Raw genomic sequence first — 13093 nt, 5'->3', positions numbered from 1 at the left:
GCCTGTTGATGTCATTCTCTAGAGAGACCTATTTATTCCTCCAACTTGTTCGGAGACGGCAGCTGTGGCAGAGTTTCCCAGGGACTTCTGGGCTGCAGTTCAACATTAGCCAACGTTAGCCATGGTCTTAGCTTGGGCGGGGGGTGGGGAGGGGTGGGGGTGGGGGTAGGGGGACAGGAGCGTGACAGGGATCACTTGCTGCCTGAGGTCACAGCCCCAGCCCATTCTGCCTCGTCATAACAACAAATTGCCACCAGATGGCAGTCATACGCCACCTCGCCTCCCAGGACCCCACCTGGGAATAGGTTCAATTCAGAACCCTCCCAACCACCCTGTCCTGTGGGTGGCCTGGACTGGCTGCCCAGCTCCTGTCCTGTGGATACCCAGTCTTCATCCACTTCCATGCCCCACAGACTCTCCAGCTGGGCTGAGGTGGGACCCTGAGTCTGCCTGGGCCTACTAGTTGGTACCCATTGGGTGGTGCCCCGTTTCCATCCTGTGGCGCCACCCCTGCCTGTCTCTGCCTGTCCCCTCCAGTGGCTGGGTCCCTGCTCAGCTGGGCCTGTTGCCTGAAGGAAACCTTTATGGTCTGCACCTCCAGCCCACACTCAGGGGAAGCCAGCACTCCTGAGTCACAGCTCTGGTGGCCCTCTGCCCTGTTTGTTGATTGGCTTCCGTCTTTGTATTGTGGCTGCTGGGATGGGCCTGGTTCCTGGTCCCACAAATTTTGTGATCTGCACCCCTGATCCCACAGCTCAGTCATTGCTGAAGCTTCAAAAGGCAGGGTGATTAGTATAATGAGGTCAGAAGAGACCCAAGCCCCCACCCCAGCCTCCTCGCCAGCACAGGGAAGGTGGCCCCACCACCATCCGCCTGTCAGCAGTCACTGCACCCCGGCATTAGCAGGGATAATTGGCAGCTCCGTCAAGGTTAATGCACTATTAGCTCTGCGCGGCTGAAAGCCAGGAGAAGGGCCTGTCAGGCAAGATGGAAGGCCTGGGGCCTGGCTAGCCTGCATGCATGCCTGGGGTGGCTCCCAGCACGAGACCTTGGGACACCGCTCCTGCTTGTACCCATCCCAAATCCTGGCCTGGCAAAAAGACATGGCAGGCAAAGATGCTTGCCGCCAAGTCCGAGTTGGATTCCTGGAACCCACATGGCCGAAGAAAGAACTGACTCCCATAAGCTGGCCCTGCCGGCCACACCACAATATGCAAAAAATAAAAACCAAGGCCTCTCCTGCCGTCCCCAATCCTGGATGTGGGGCCACCCTACTTAGCACTCAGGTGTTCCACTGGGGATAGGGGGCAGGTGAATGTCACTGTCATCTCCCCAGGAAGTCAAGGGTTGACAGCACAGGTGGGAGACCTGGTACAATTTATTCTGTAAAGAGAAATTTCTCTCTGCATGTTTTTTGCCTCCTTCCTGGCGATTTGGCCTTGAATGGCTGTGGGGCCACCAAACTCTGATATCAGGGGCCTGAGGCCGTGCCCTGTGTACCAAGAGTGGCAGGTGGCAGGTGCAGGCTAGGTCGGGCCAGGGCCTTCACAGTGCGAATGGGACCGTAGGGTGGACCATAGCCTGAGTGCACCACCCCTGCTGATCCCTGACCTCTCACTGTCTCTTAAAACAGGAACTGGTTTCCAGTGACCACTGACCCCATGAACTGAGGCTGCTCAGGGAGGGGACAGGGCTTCCAGGGTCCCTGTCACTGTGGTTGCCAGACAGGGTTCCCTTGAACAGCTTCCCCGCTCTCCCCCATCTGTGTGTCCTCAGGAGCCTGGAGCGACAGGCTTGGGAGGTAGAGTGGGGGACAGCCGCCTTTGTTCCTGTCCCCACTCCGGATCTGACCTTGAGACAACAGACAAGAACAGAAAGCTTTCTGCTCAAATCCACTGGCGGCAGGCAGCTCTCGACTCGGTGGCCCCAGCATGCAAATGAGGCCTGGGGATGTGGCCTTGCTGCTAGGTGTCCTTGTGGCTGCTCATGGCCAGAACCTAACACAAGTCTAGTCAATAGGTCCCCATCAGGGCTGCCTCCTCATGCCGAGGGGGTGCTTATGCACCAGCAGGGCAACCTGGAGACACTCACCTTTATGGGCAGAAAATGGACGTGTGTGGCCCTGTGCCCTCCTGTGGGGGCCACCAGGGCCTGCCCCGAGGATCCCAGAACACCCTTGACAGACAAGTTCAGGTCCCTGAGCAAAACCTGAAGAGGTGTGGGCCAGGTTTACAGAGACAAGGATTCCAGTGGTCATGGTCAGACTGGGGTTGGGGCACCGGACTTCAGGTCCGGGTGAAGATCTCAGAACCTGTCCGTCCCTTCCCCTGCCCCCCTCCTCCGTGTGTGTGTGTTGGGAGCACAGAGCTTGGGAACTTGTCACAGAAGGCCACCCCATCCTGAAGTTCTACCCCATCCTGGCCCTGCTCGTCCCAGCAGCGTTGCCAGTCTTTAGTGTCTCCCTGTCCTCACGCAGAGGGAACTATAAGAATCAGGTGCCCCAGGATCCCGCGCACCCATCTGGTGGACACAGCTCGGTGTCTGGGGCTCTAGCCCTTCTGCCAGGAACTTTCCCCTGTGTGGGGGAGTTCCCCGAGTTCCGGAAGTGACTCCCAAGGACCTCAGGGATGTACAGCCGAGGAGGGTGAAAAGCTAGGCAAGGGTGACTTGGAACTTTAGCTTTTTTTTCTGATACAGAGTTTCACGTAGCCTAGGTTAGCCTTGAATTCCTTGAGTAGCTGAGGATGACCTTGAATGTTGGATCCTCCTGCCTTGGCCTCCTGTGTCCTGGGAGGACAGGCGAGCACCACAGCTGGCCTACGACTTTTTTTGTTTTTGTATTTTTGTTTTTGTTTTGAGACAGCATCTCACTCTGCAGCCAAGGTTGGCCTGGAACTCGCGGCAATCCTTCTGCCTCAGCCTCCCGAGTGCTGAGATGCCAGGCACGGCGCAGACCAGCCCTTAGGTCCAATCTGCATAGGGCGGGGCCCCGGAGGGGCCGGCGCAGCGCTCTGGGGGTTCTCCTGCCCGTTGCGGGTGGCTGGGGCGGGACCCTGGGGATCCGCGGCAGAGTCTGCGCGAGTCTGGCCGGGGCGGGGCCCGGCTGAGGCTTGGAGGGTCTGGGGCGCGGCGGGAGGGGGCGCCCGCGACCCTCCAAGAAGCTCCAGCGGGGACAAAGGCGAGGGGAGCCCCCACGCCCGGGGAGCCCAGGAGAGCGCTTTGCGCATTGCACGACCCCGGGCCTCTGTCCCGCGCTGCGGCCGCCTCCCGCCGCCCGGTTTCTCGGCGCCTGCGGTCTCCGGCGGGGGCCGCGCGCAGAGGCGGGGCGGCGGGATCTCCAAGCGCGCGGTGCTCCGCCCGCGCGGAGGCGGAGACGGAGACGGCGGGGCCAGGCGGCGGCTGGAGAGCTAGCTAGCGAGCGAGCGCGGCGGCAGCACCGGGGCTATGGCGCCCGCGCAGCGCCCGCTGCTGCCGCTGCTGCTGCTGCTGCTGCCGCTGCGTGCGCGCAACGAGGACCCGGCCCGAGCCAACGCTGACCGCTACGCAGTCTACTGGAACCGCAGCAACCCCAGGTAAGCTCGTAGGGGGGACCCCGAGAGGCCCCAGCTCTGGGGTTTGCAGCGCGCGGACCTACCCCTGAACTTCAGGGGTGCCTAGTATTCCCTGCAGAGCTCCTGGACTTTGGGGAAAACCCCCCTCATACCCTCACACGCTGGAGTTCCTTTGCTGGACTTGCACTGCACGGGGGTGGGGTGGGGAACACTTGTGAACCCCTGGCCTCTTGGAGAAGGAAGCGTCCTGGAGGGCTGAGGATTTGGTGGAGCTCCCTGGGGACCTCCCTTACACCCAGAGTCCCCGGACGAGGCTCTTCTGCGAAGGAAGGTTCCGAGAGTCCTGTCTGTGGGTCCCCAGATGAACTTGGGGAAGTTGCAAGGTTCCCCTCTCTACCCCTCCGCTCACTCTAGGGGCTGCTCCAATCCCCCTGGCACTTTAGAGGGACAGAGGGGACCACAGGCACCAAAGAGATAGAGGACAGTTTGAGGGGTGCAACCAGGGCATATCGTTTTCCACCTTCTTTTTAGCTTCTGGAGAAACTGAGGTGCAGGAGGGGGTGCAAGGAGGGGCTGGTTCAAGGTCATGGCCAGAGAATTGGAGCTGGTACTGGAGACCCAGGTGGCCAAGTGCCCAGCCCGCCACACCCAGCCCTGCTGTCCAGCAGCACCTTACGGGGCAGACCTTGCTAGGCACTGGGTAGAGTCAGGGATACGGCAGAAACCTCTGTTACAGGCGGAGTGAGAAAAGTTGGATACCCACTGACCACGTTCTGAGTAGCTTAGGACCTTCTGAGTCGTTACAGGGTCTCAGAGGTGGGTGGGTGCTGGAGGGTTTCCTGGGAGACAGGCTTGGGATCTTTGATGCTTGGGCGCAGTATAGCGCTGACCGGTGAGGAAATAGTACGGCTGCATCAGCCAGGATGCCCTCCTGATCCATGGATGGAAAGTTGCAGAGAAGCTGGTCTCTGAGGCGAGCTGTGGGACAAGGGCCACCAGTGTCTCTTCATGGGAGTGGTAGCTCTCTGGCTGCCCCTTACCATCCATCCGTCCCCGTCCCCTAGGGCTGAGGGCAGGAACCCCAAGGCCTTGCAGCGACCTGGCAGGGCCACCACTTACCCCCCCCCACACACACATCGCCTTCCTGCTATGCTGGTCAAATGTGGGTTTGATTAGGACTCCCGTGGCCGCGCAGGGAGCCTGGGAAGCTGCGCTTCCTCGGCCTAAGTTTTCTGGTTTTAGCTTGCAGAGTCTCTGTCCCCAGTGTGGCCTGTCCTTTGTCTGGTAAAGAAAAAGAGGATAGAGGGACTATGGGGATGAAGAGAAGGGGTCATGGCTGCCCCTGTTGTCCCCATTTGCCACAGGGTTGGAACCCTGTCTCAGGAAGGAAAGAGGTGTCCTCATCACCAGGGTCCAGCTCTGGCTGACCACCTCCTGTTGCTGTGTCCGGACAGGCTGCCTGAGAGGGTGGCTGACCGGGCAGGTAGCCGAGCCAGCCCTATAGAGTGTGGGGTGGGGTGGGGGGCTCCTCAGATCCCTGTCTCTTCCTTGGGTTCCCCTCTATGGGTGACCCTGCCTGAGGACAGATGACCACCATGCCCCAGGGCCTTGTCATTGACACAGCACATGGGGGTCTGGGCTGCTATGGAGTCTTAAGAGTCAGTGGATGTTGATGGGTGGTTCGTGCAGGGACGATTTCGGGCTGGCATCCAAGGGGACCTAGTATGGGGTACAGTATGAGGAGCTGGGCAGGATGGATACCCCGGCTTCTCGTGTGATGCAGGATAGGGGGCATGACATAAAACAGGCAGTGGGGGCATGCTGGGACCCCGTGAGTATGGGTCACACACAAAAGACTGAGAAGTGGAGGAGGGGTGGACCTGCTCCAGAGTACCCGTGTCTATGTAGGACACGGACGCCTATGTGACTTGGAGGGACACACACGCAGGCAGTCATGCTCTTGGCCACCTGTCCACCCACACCTTCCCAGAGGCTGTTGGGATGTCTTTCTGAAGGCAGTGATTCCACAAGGAGGCATGAACACCCACACCCACCTGCCCAGGCACTCCCAAAAACCCCTATCCAGGTCTACCTGACCTGGTGGGACACACTGCCCTGACCTCTGGGATCTCTAGACCTGTTTCCGGCTGTAACCTGCTTGCCAGGCTGACAAGGACACCCCACCACAGGCCCAGACTGCTCAGCCATTCTGTGACCTAGCTGCGGCTTGTGTGGGTTTTGTCCAGCGGCTCATGGACCTGTGTTCATGGAGTCTGCAGTGGCCTGTGGCTTTGCATGTGGCTGCATGTTCTCATCCACAACTCCGGGGGAGCCCAGGATGCATGTCTGCATAAAGCTGGACCGCAAGCTGGGGTGATTGCGTGTGTGCACGTGTGCGCATGATTGTGCAGGGGAGTGGATGCGTGCGTCCGCTAGAGTGGGGTGCACACACATCTTCATGCGGCACGCCTGAGTGAGTATGTCAGGGTGTGAGCCTCCGCCGTGAGTTCATGGCTGTGAGATGTGTGCCGAGAGCTGGTGTGGCGCCCACGGCAGCCGCAGGGCCATCCACAGAAGTGGCCTTACCAGTTGCTGTTTTTCCCTGCAGACAGGTCATGAGGATCCAAAGCAGACATCATAGGAAATTTCTTGTTGCCCCAGATGTCACCCACCTCTGAGATACTGCTGAGAGTGGGGTAACCTGGTGTCCCATGCCAAGTGACCTCCATGTGGGCAGTAACGCTGTTACCAGCAGAACACATGAAGAGGAAGATGGTGCTGCTGGCTAGACCTGATTTCTGAGGCAGGCACCATCTCTGTAGCGGAATGTGACTGGTTCCTGTCTCTGGTTCTGGTGGCCTTGCTCCTCCTGAAAGGGACCTGGTCGCGTGTTTGTCTTTGTGTTTTGCAAGGGATTGTCTTCCATCCAGTGGTGGTGGCATATGCCTTTAACCCCAGTAGAGGCAGAGGCAGGTGAACCTCTGAGTTTGAGGCCAACCTGGTCTACGTAGCGAGTTCCAGGACAGCCAGGGCTGCATGGAGAAACCTTGTCTTGATAAAGGAGAAAGAGGGAGAGGAAGATTGTCTCCAAGGTTGGGGAGCTCGGAGTGGTAGGCAAGGCCGGGAGGATTTGGGGCTGAGGACCTGGTGGTTGGCGGGCCTTAGGGGAGTGGCAGAATTGAGAGCCTGGGTCCTGAAGAATGAGACAGTCTAGGCGCCCAGAGGGAACAGAACACTGCCAGAGACAGACAGGTGCCTTTGGTAGCAGATAAGCCAGAAGTAGCTGCCTGCTAACTGGACACAAAGCTGAAGAGGGGGATTGCTGTAAGTTCTAGGCCAGCCTGACCTACATGAAACCTTGCCTCAAAACGAACAAACAGATTAAAAGTCTGGTGCTGGACTCCAAGGGAAGAATGCTTACTGAGAGCCAGGAAAGCCAGGGCTCCGGCTGGAGCTCTAAGCCAGGCATGGTGGCGAAGGCTGCTCCCAACACAGAGAAGAGGAAGCAAAGGCTCAGGAGTTCAGGGTCATCCTCAGCTCTAGTGAGCTAGAGGCCAGCCTGGGCTACATGAGGCCTGGGTCCCCATTTCTTCTCTTCATGCAGATTTGACCCCCGGTCTCTTACAGACCTCCGGCACCCATGGGTCCCTGTGTAATGTCCCTCATGGGCAGCAGACATGGTCTATGAAACCTCTTTGTGTGTCATTGTGTCTAAGGGGGCACGGGATGGTCAGTCGTGGTCACCTCGGCTTCAAGTCCCGATGTGCCTCTCACCAGCCCACCTGTGTACCCAGGAGAGAAGTTGGCAAAATCATGAGGTAGGAGGATTGTTTCAAGGAGTGGAAGCCGTGGACCACAGCCTCCGTGTGAGAAGTCTCAGGGTCATTAGCCCTTAGTGGGAGTTTACTCTCTGTCTGCTTGCTTTTCTGCATCTTCAGGCAGATGGAACAGTTGGGCTTTGTCTTAATTCCACAGGGATTGTTTTAGGAGTGGGCCCTCCACCTTCCCCAACAACCTTGCAGACACCAGCCAGTGTAAGGGTAGAGTTCTGGCTCCTGGCTACCCACCTACTTGGAACCATGAATACCACCAACACGGCAAAGCTGGTGTGATTGGAGTAGCATCCTCCACCAGCATCTGGTGGGGTCCTCATCCACTGGGTGCCCTGGAACACGCATGGCTTGAGCACTACTGTGTACATGCCCAGGGTGGAAGGTGGGCTCTGGGCGTGTGCAAGGGTCCGAGTTGCAGCCTGGAGAGACCAGGAAAAGGTGGACAGCATTGGACCTCCGGGTCTGGTGTCTGGTTTATATTCAGAACATCTGGCGTGGATTTGGGGAGACCGTGAGGTTGACAGATATTTGCCGTGGTCTACTGAGGACCAGTGTCTGCAGTTCTGTCCGTCTGTGAGCAGTGGGCATTGGGGGGGTTCAGCTGAGTAGGCAGAGTGGTTTGCTGTGCACAAGCAAAGACCCGAGTTCAAATCCCCAGAACCCATGGGGAAGGCCAGGCGTGTCTCCGAGCCTCTGTAGCCCCACTGCTGTCTAAGGGCAGAGTTCAGGATCAGTGGGGAACAAGATGGAGGAGAGGTGCGGCCAATGTCCTTTTCTGTCTTTGTTAGCGATTTCGGGTAGACAGAGTTTGATCCCAGCACCCACAGCCTCCTCAAGTGAGAGGACCTCCAACACTAAGTCACAGAGTAGCTGAGATAGACGCCCTGGACAGTCGACACACTGAGGATTACACCTGAATGTGAGGCTCCAAGAATCTGTGACTGAGCCGTGCGGGAAGCTCCGGAAGCCCCACTCGGGCCTCTGGTTGGTACAGGAGCCCAGGAGCAGCAGCTACCTTTTTTCCCTGCTGTTCTTGACAGGATCTCATATAGCCCAGGCTAGCCTTAGATTCTCTGTGTAGTTGAGGATGACCTTGAACCCCGGAACCCTCAGCCCCCACTGTGCCATGCAGTGATCCCCCCATGATGTACCATGAAGCTCTGAGTTCCCCTTTGCAGGGCCTCAGTTTCCCCAGCTGTACTGGGAGGTGAAGGAGCCCCAGGCAGTCCATCCCACTCCCAGCTATCAGGCTTTCATATGCTAATAAAGGTTCTCACAGGACCCCCTCGAGCCCCCCTTCGGCCTGCGTTTACATGACAGGGACCCGGGGGACACTCAGTGAGATCTGAGGGTTCCGGCTGCAGTAGCCTGAGGCTGAGATGGAAGGGGAGCTGCTGTCCAACCCCACAGGCTAACCTCTGTCCTCTGAGACGCGGCTGGGTCAGGCTGGTCCACAGCGGGGCAACGCCAGGGCTGAGGCTGAGGGCAGAACTGGAGTGGTGGGGATGCTATTGTCCAGAAACCAGGGAACCTGTCGGAGAGAGAGATTGTGCAGCGCTGTGAGGTGGGGCAGGAGGATGGAGTTAGAAGAGGTTATCTCAAGGAGTTGCACAGAGAGAGCAGGAAACACCCTGGGATCACACAGTGTGGAAGGTTGGCTTGATTCCGGTGCCTGCAAGCCAGTGCGACCCTGCCGGAGGCCAAGGGGAGGGTCCTCTGCCTCCTTGCAGGGAAACTGAGGCTGAAGTTGGTGCTGGGCACGGATGGTGGGGATGGGGGACCGGATGGGTCCATCCTCGGCCCTGACCACTGACCGGCCCTCCTCCACCCCCACAGGTTTCAGGTGGGCACCGTGGGTGACGGTGGTAGCTACACGGTGGAGGTGAGCATCAATGACTACCTGGACATCTACTGCCCGCACTATGGGGCGCCGCTGCCCCCGGCTGAGCACATGGAGCAGTACATCCTGTACATGGTGAACGGCGAGGGCCACGCCTCCTGCGACCACCGGCAGCGAGGCTTCAAGCGCTGGGAGTGCAACCGGCCTGCAGCGCCCGGGGGGCCCCTCAAGTTCTCAGAGAAGTTCCAGCTCTTCACGCCCTTTTCCCTGGGCTTTGAGTTCCGGCCTGGCCACGAGTACTACTACATCTGTGAGTAGCCAAAGCTAGCCCCTTAGCAAACAGGGAAACTGAGGCAGACAGTGCCTTCCAACTGTCATCCAGCCTCATGCCCCACGACCCTAGGAGGAGGAGGGTGAGATGGAGGAAACCCCATTTCTGAGTTGTCTCCTAGGGAGACCCCATGGGGAGCGGGGCCTCCGAGCACCCTGGGACTGCACTGGATCCCATGTGCCCACCAGACTCCATTTCTTCTTCCTCCTCCTCCTTTTAATTCAAGCAAGGAGTGGGTGGGGACGGGCAGAAGGTTCTTACAATGAAGTCCCAGAAAATGAGGAAAAAAAAATGACATTTTTCTTTTTGAGATGAGAATCCCACAAAGATCAAGAGTGTAATAATTCCTTCCATCTCTGCAACGAATGCTAATTTTTTGTTTGTGTGTTTGGTTTTGTTTTGTTTTTGTTTTGTTTTTTCCTAGACTAGGGTTTCTCTGTGTAGCCTTGGCTGTCCTGGAACTTGCTCTGTAGACCAGGCTGTCCTTGAACTCACAGAGATCCGCCTGCCTCTGCCTTCCGAATGCTGGGATTAAAGGTGTGCACCACCACTACCCAGCCCAAATGTTAATTTTTACTTTGTACTTTTTAATCTTCCAGTCCTGGCATGCCCGAGGATGGCCGGCAGAGCATGAGGTGGTGTCCCGGGGTCAGTCCACTACACATCTCCCCAGTCTGCATCTCCTGTCCCAGCTGCCTAGGAGCCACCCACATGTAGCCCAGGCTAGCCTCAAACTCCATAGGGAGCCGAGAGGGCCTTGAACACCTTGTCCCTCTCACCTCCACTCTGACAGGACGGCAGAGTGCACACCCGAATGTGGCTGGGCCATCCTCCCACCTCTGCCTCCTCCACGTGTGTGAGCTGTGGATCCGAAATCGCGTTGCAGTGCTTGGTCAGCATTCTCTGTACCCCTCAAGCCACCTCCGCAGCCCTTGCTTTGTTTTTTTTTTTTTTTGTTTAAAATGTCACCCTAAGTTGGGTGTCCTGCTGCACACTATAATCCCAGCACTCAGGAGACAGAGACAGTGGGATCTCTGTGAGTTCCATGACAGCTTAGTTTTTAAGAAGCCAGGGCTGCATAAAGAAAGAGTCCCTGTCTCAAATCAATAAATGAATAAATACATTTTAAAAGTCTCACCCTGTTACTAAGCTCTGAGATGTAACTCACTCAGCCTTTCGAGTCAGCCTGGACGGGGGAAAACATGGAAGAGACTCCCAGGAAGCCTAGGGCATTGTGTCTCGGGTTTTGACACATGGTTAAGAGTTTTATGGGTTGGGTCAGCAGTGTGGAGAAGGGAGCATGGAGCCCCCAGAAGGTTGTCCTCTCTTCCAGCTGCCACACCTCCCAACCTGGTGGACCATCCCTGCCTGCGACTGAAAGTTTACGTGCGTCCAACCAGTGAGTGTCTTTAGTGTGTAGTGACCGGGGAAGAACTTGACTCCATGAGTGGCCCAGAGAGCTGGGGGTTGCAGAGTCCCATCCCAACCCCTCCCCCAAGCCCAGGACCTTCCAGAGTGCCCAGCCCAGTGCGGCCTGGCTGATGGCCTGTGTCCCCACAGATGAGACCCTGTACGAGGCCGAGCCCATCTTCACCAGCAACAGCTCCTGCAGTGGCCTGGGCGGCTGCCACCTCTTCCTCTCCACGGTCCCTGTGCTGTGGACCCTCCTGGGCTCCTAGTGTCAGGACGGAGGACACCAGCCCCACCTGGACCCCTTGACCTCAGCCCTCGGACCCGCACGGCCGCCTCCGAGACAAAATCCTTGCTGCTTCTCTTCCATGGTGCTGTCCCCCGGAGGAGGCCGCCCACTGCCCAGGGAGGTGACGCTATCCCAAGCCTGCAGAGGAGAGCCAGGCCAAGTCACTTTCTCCAAGGCCACCAGTGAGTTCAAGGCCTCCCAGCGTTGTTTAAGTTCAGTCAGAAAGACTTGAGGGGTATTTTTTAGTTAATTTATTCCCTGGCCATTACTGATGACATTGGGACAGGCCAGCAGGTGAGTGGGCTGGGCCCTCCAGACACTCCTCTCCCCTGGTTCTGTTATTTGGGTCTCAGAAGGAGCCCACCATAGACTTGCCTGACTCAGAAGGGGTGTATGGTGCCAGCCCCTCAGTGGGGCACCAGGGGCTCATGCCTCTTGTTCTAGCCACTGTTGAGCCCCCCTCCCTCAGATCTCAGAAAGCCCTTCAGCCCTGCAATTCACCCTGCTACCCGGACCCCTCACCAGGCACAACCATCTCCAGGGCCGGGAAGACGTTTTATTTCTGTAAATAGAAACCAGCAAATGTGTACTGTGATTTATTTTAATGTATTCTTGAGGACAGAATGGAAGTTCTTTTTTAAAAAAAATTTTCCAGACCTTCGATTCGAGGGGACTTTTATTTTGGTTGGGGGAGTGGGGTGGACTTTTTAGGATAGAAACAACACTTCGCAATAAACTCGGTTTTTTTTGTCCGTTGGAGCCCTCCCCCCTAATCATGTGACCTAGTAATGTTTGTAAGAAAAAATGCCAAAAAGAAAAAAAAAACTGGACAGGACTGAAAAGGGGAGCTACCTACCAAAAATACAGAAAGAGCAAAGGACCCAGTGAAGCTGGCCACACAACGCGTTTCTATGGATTTCGGATTTCTACCCACCTTTCCTCACTCTGTATTTTATATATATTCTAGATAAATGTATATTGTGGATGGCCGCCATGGCAAGGGGTGGCAGGGGAGCTTTTGTAGGGGCAGGGGGACGGGTGGCCGGCCCCTCATCACATTCAGCTTTGAAGTCTGTATTTTTATAATAAAATGAACCAACTGTAAGGTGTGGGTCTCCCTCTTTGGACATTTGGGAGGGTTCTGGGGATAGTCCTGCTGCTTCCTGCCTGCTCTCAGGGTCCTGGGGGGTCTGCAGGTAGAAGGCCGGCTTCTTAGGGATCACCCTGATTCTCCGACAAAAGCCTGGCATGCTGGCGCACGCCTGTCACACAGCACCAGGGAGGTGGCAGCAGCAAGCGTGTACACAGGAAACAAAAGATTGTCTCAACATAGTGAGACGTGAGCCTGACAGAGCCTGACACCGAGATCACTCTCTGACCTTTATACACGCCGCGCACACAAAATAAACAAACGTTCTGAGTTATCTCCCCATTGCCAAGACCACATTTCTGTGACTCAGTTTCCCATGTGACTCAGGTGTGTGAGGGCCGTGGTGATGTTCACATCTGTCTCGGGGAAGGGAGGCCTGGGGTTCCCCCAGTTTAGCCCCACTTGGGGTTGCCCAAAGGCTTGGGGGTCACTGGTGACAAGTGACCTGACATACAGCCTGGGATCCCAGCGGTGGCCCCTCGTCTGTGTGTCACCCGCGGCGACTGCATTCGGGCACAATTAGCTGAGAGGCAACGCTCTGAGCCCATTAATTCAGCCGCTCTGTGCCCTGCAACGGGGGCTGCTTCCTAATGAGGCCTGTGGACTGTACAAAGGAGCTTGTGTCCATGCCGGCCTTGCCCAGAGGAAGGCGGATCAACTGCAGACGCCGTCTTTAGGAGGCTCTGCTG

At 57.2% G+C, this 13093-nt stretch overlaps 1 protein-coding gene across 1 annotated transcript; it reads left to right on the top strand.

The window, feature by feature from the left end:
• Nucleotides 1-170: 170 nt before the first annotated feature.
• On the top strand, nucleotides 171-12541 carry Efna2 (ephrin A2). Its single transcript, XM_075975528.1, has 4 exons — nucleotides 171-3572; nucleotides 9221-9534; nucleotides 10889-10954; nucleotides 11116-12541. The coding sequence occupies exons 1-4, from the start codon at nucleotides 3445-3447 to the stop codon at nucleotides 11232-11234; spliced, it is 627 nt and encodes a 208-aa protein (XP_075831643.1). The 5' UTR covers nucleotides 171-3444; the 3' UTR covers nucleotides 11235-12541.
• The last annotated feature ends 552 nt before the right edge of the window (nucleotides 12542-13093 follow it).

Source organism: Microtus pennsylvanicus, chromosome 6 (assembly GCF_037038515.1).
Source record: "Microtus pennsylvanicus isolate mMicPen1 chromosome 6, mMicPen1.hap1, whole genome shotgun sequence".
NCBI lineage: Eukaryota > Metazoa > Chordata > Mammalia > Rodentia > Cricetidae > Microtus > Microtus pennsylvanicus.
Note: the sequence above shows the minus strand (reverse complement) of the source record. Positions and strands in the feature narration are given on the sequence as shown.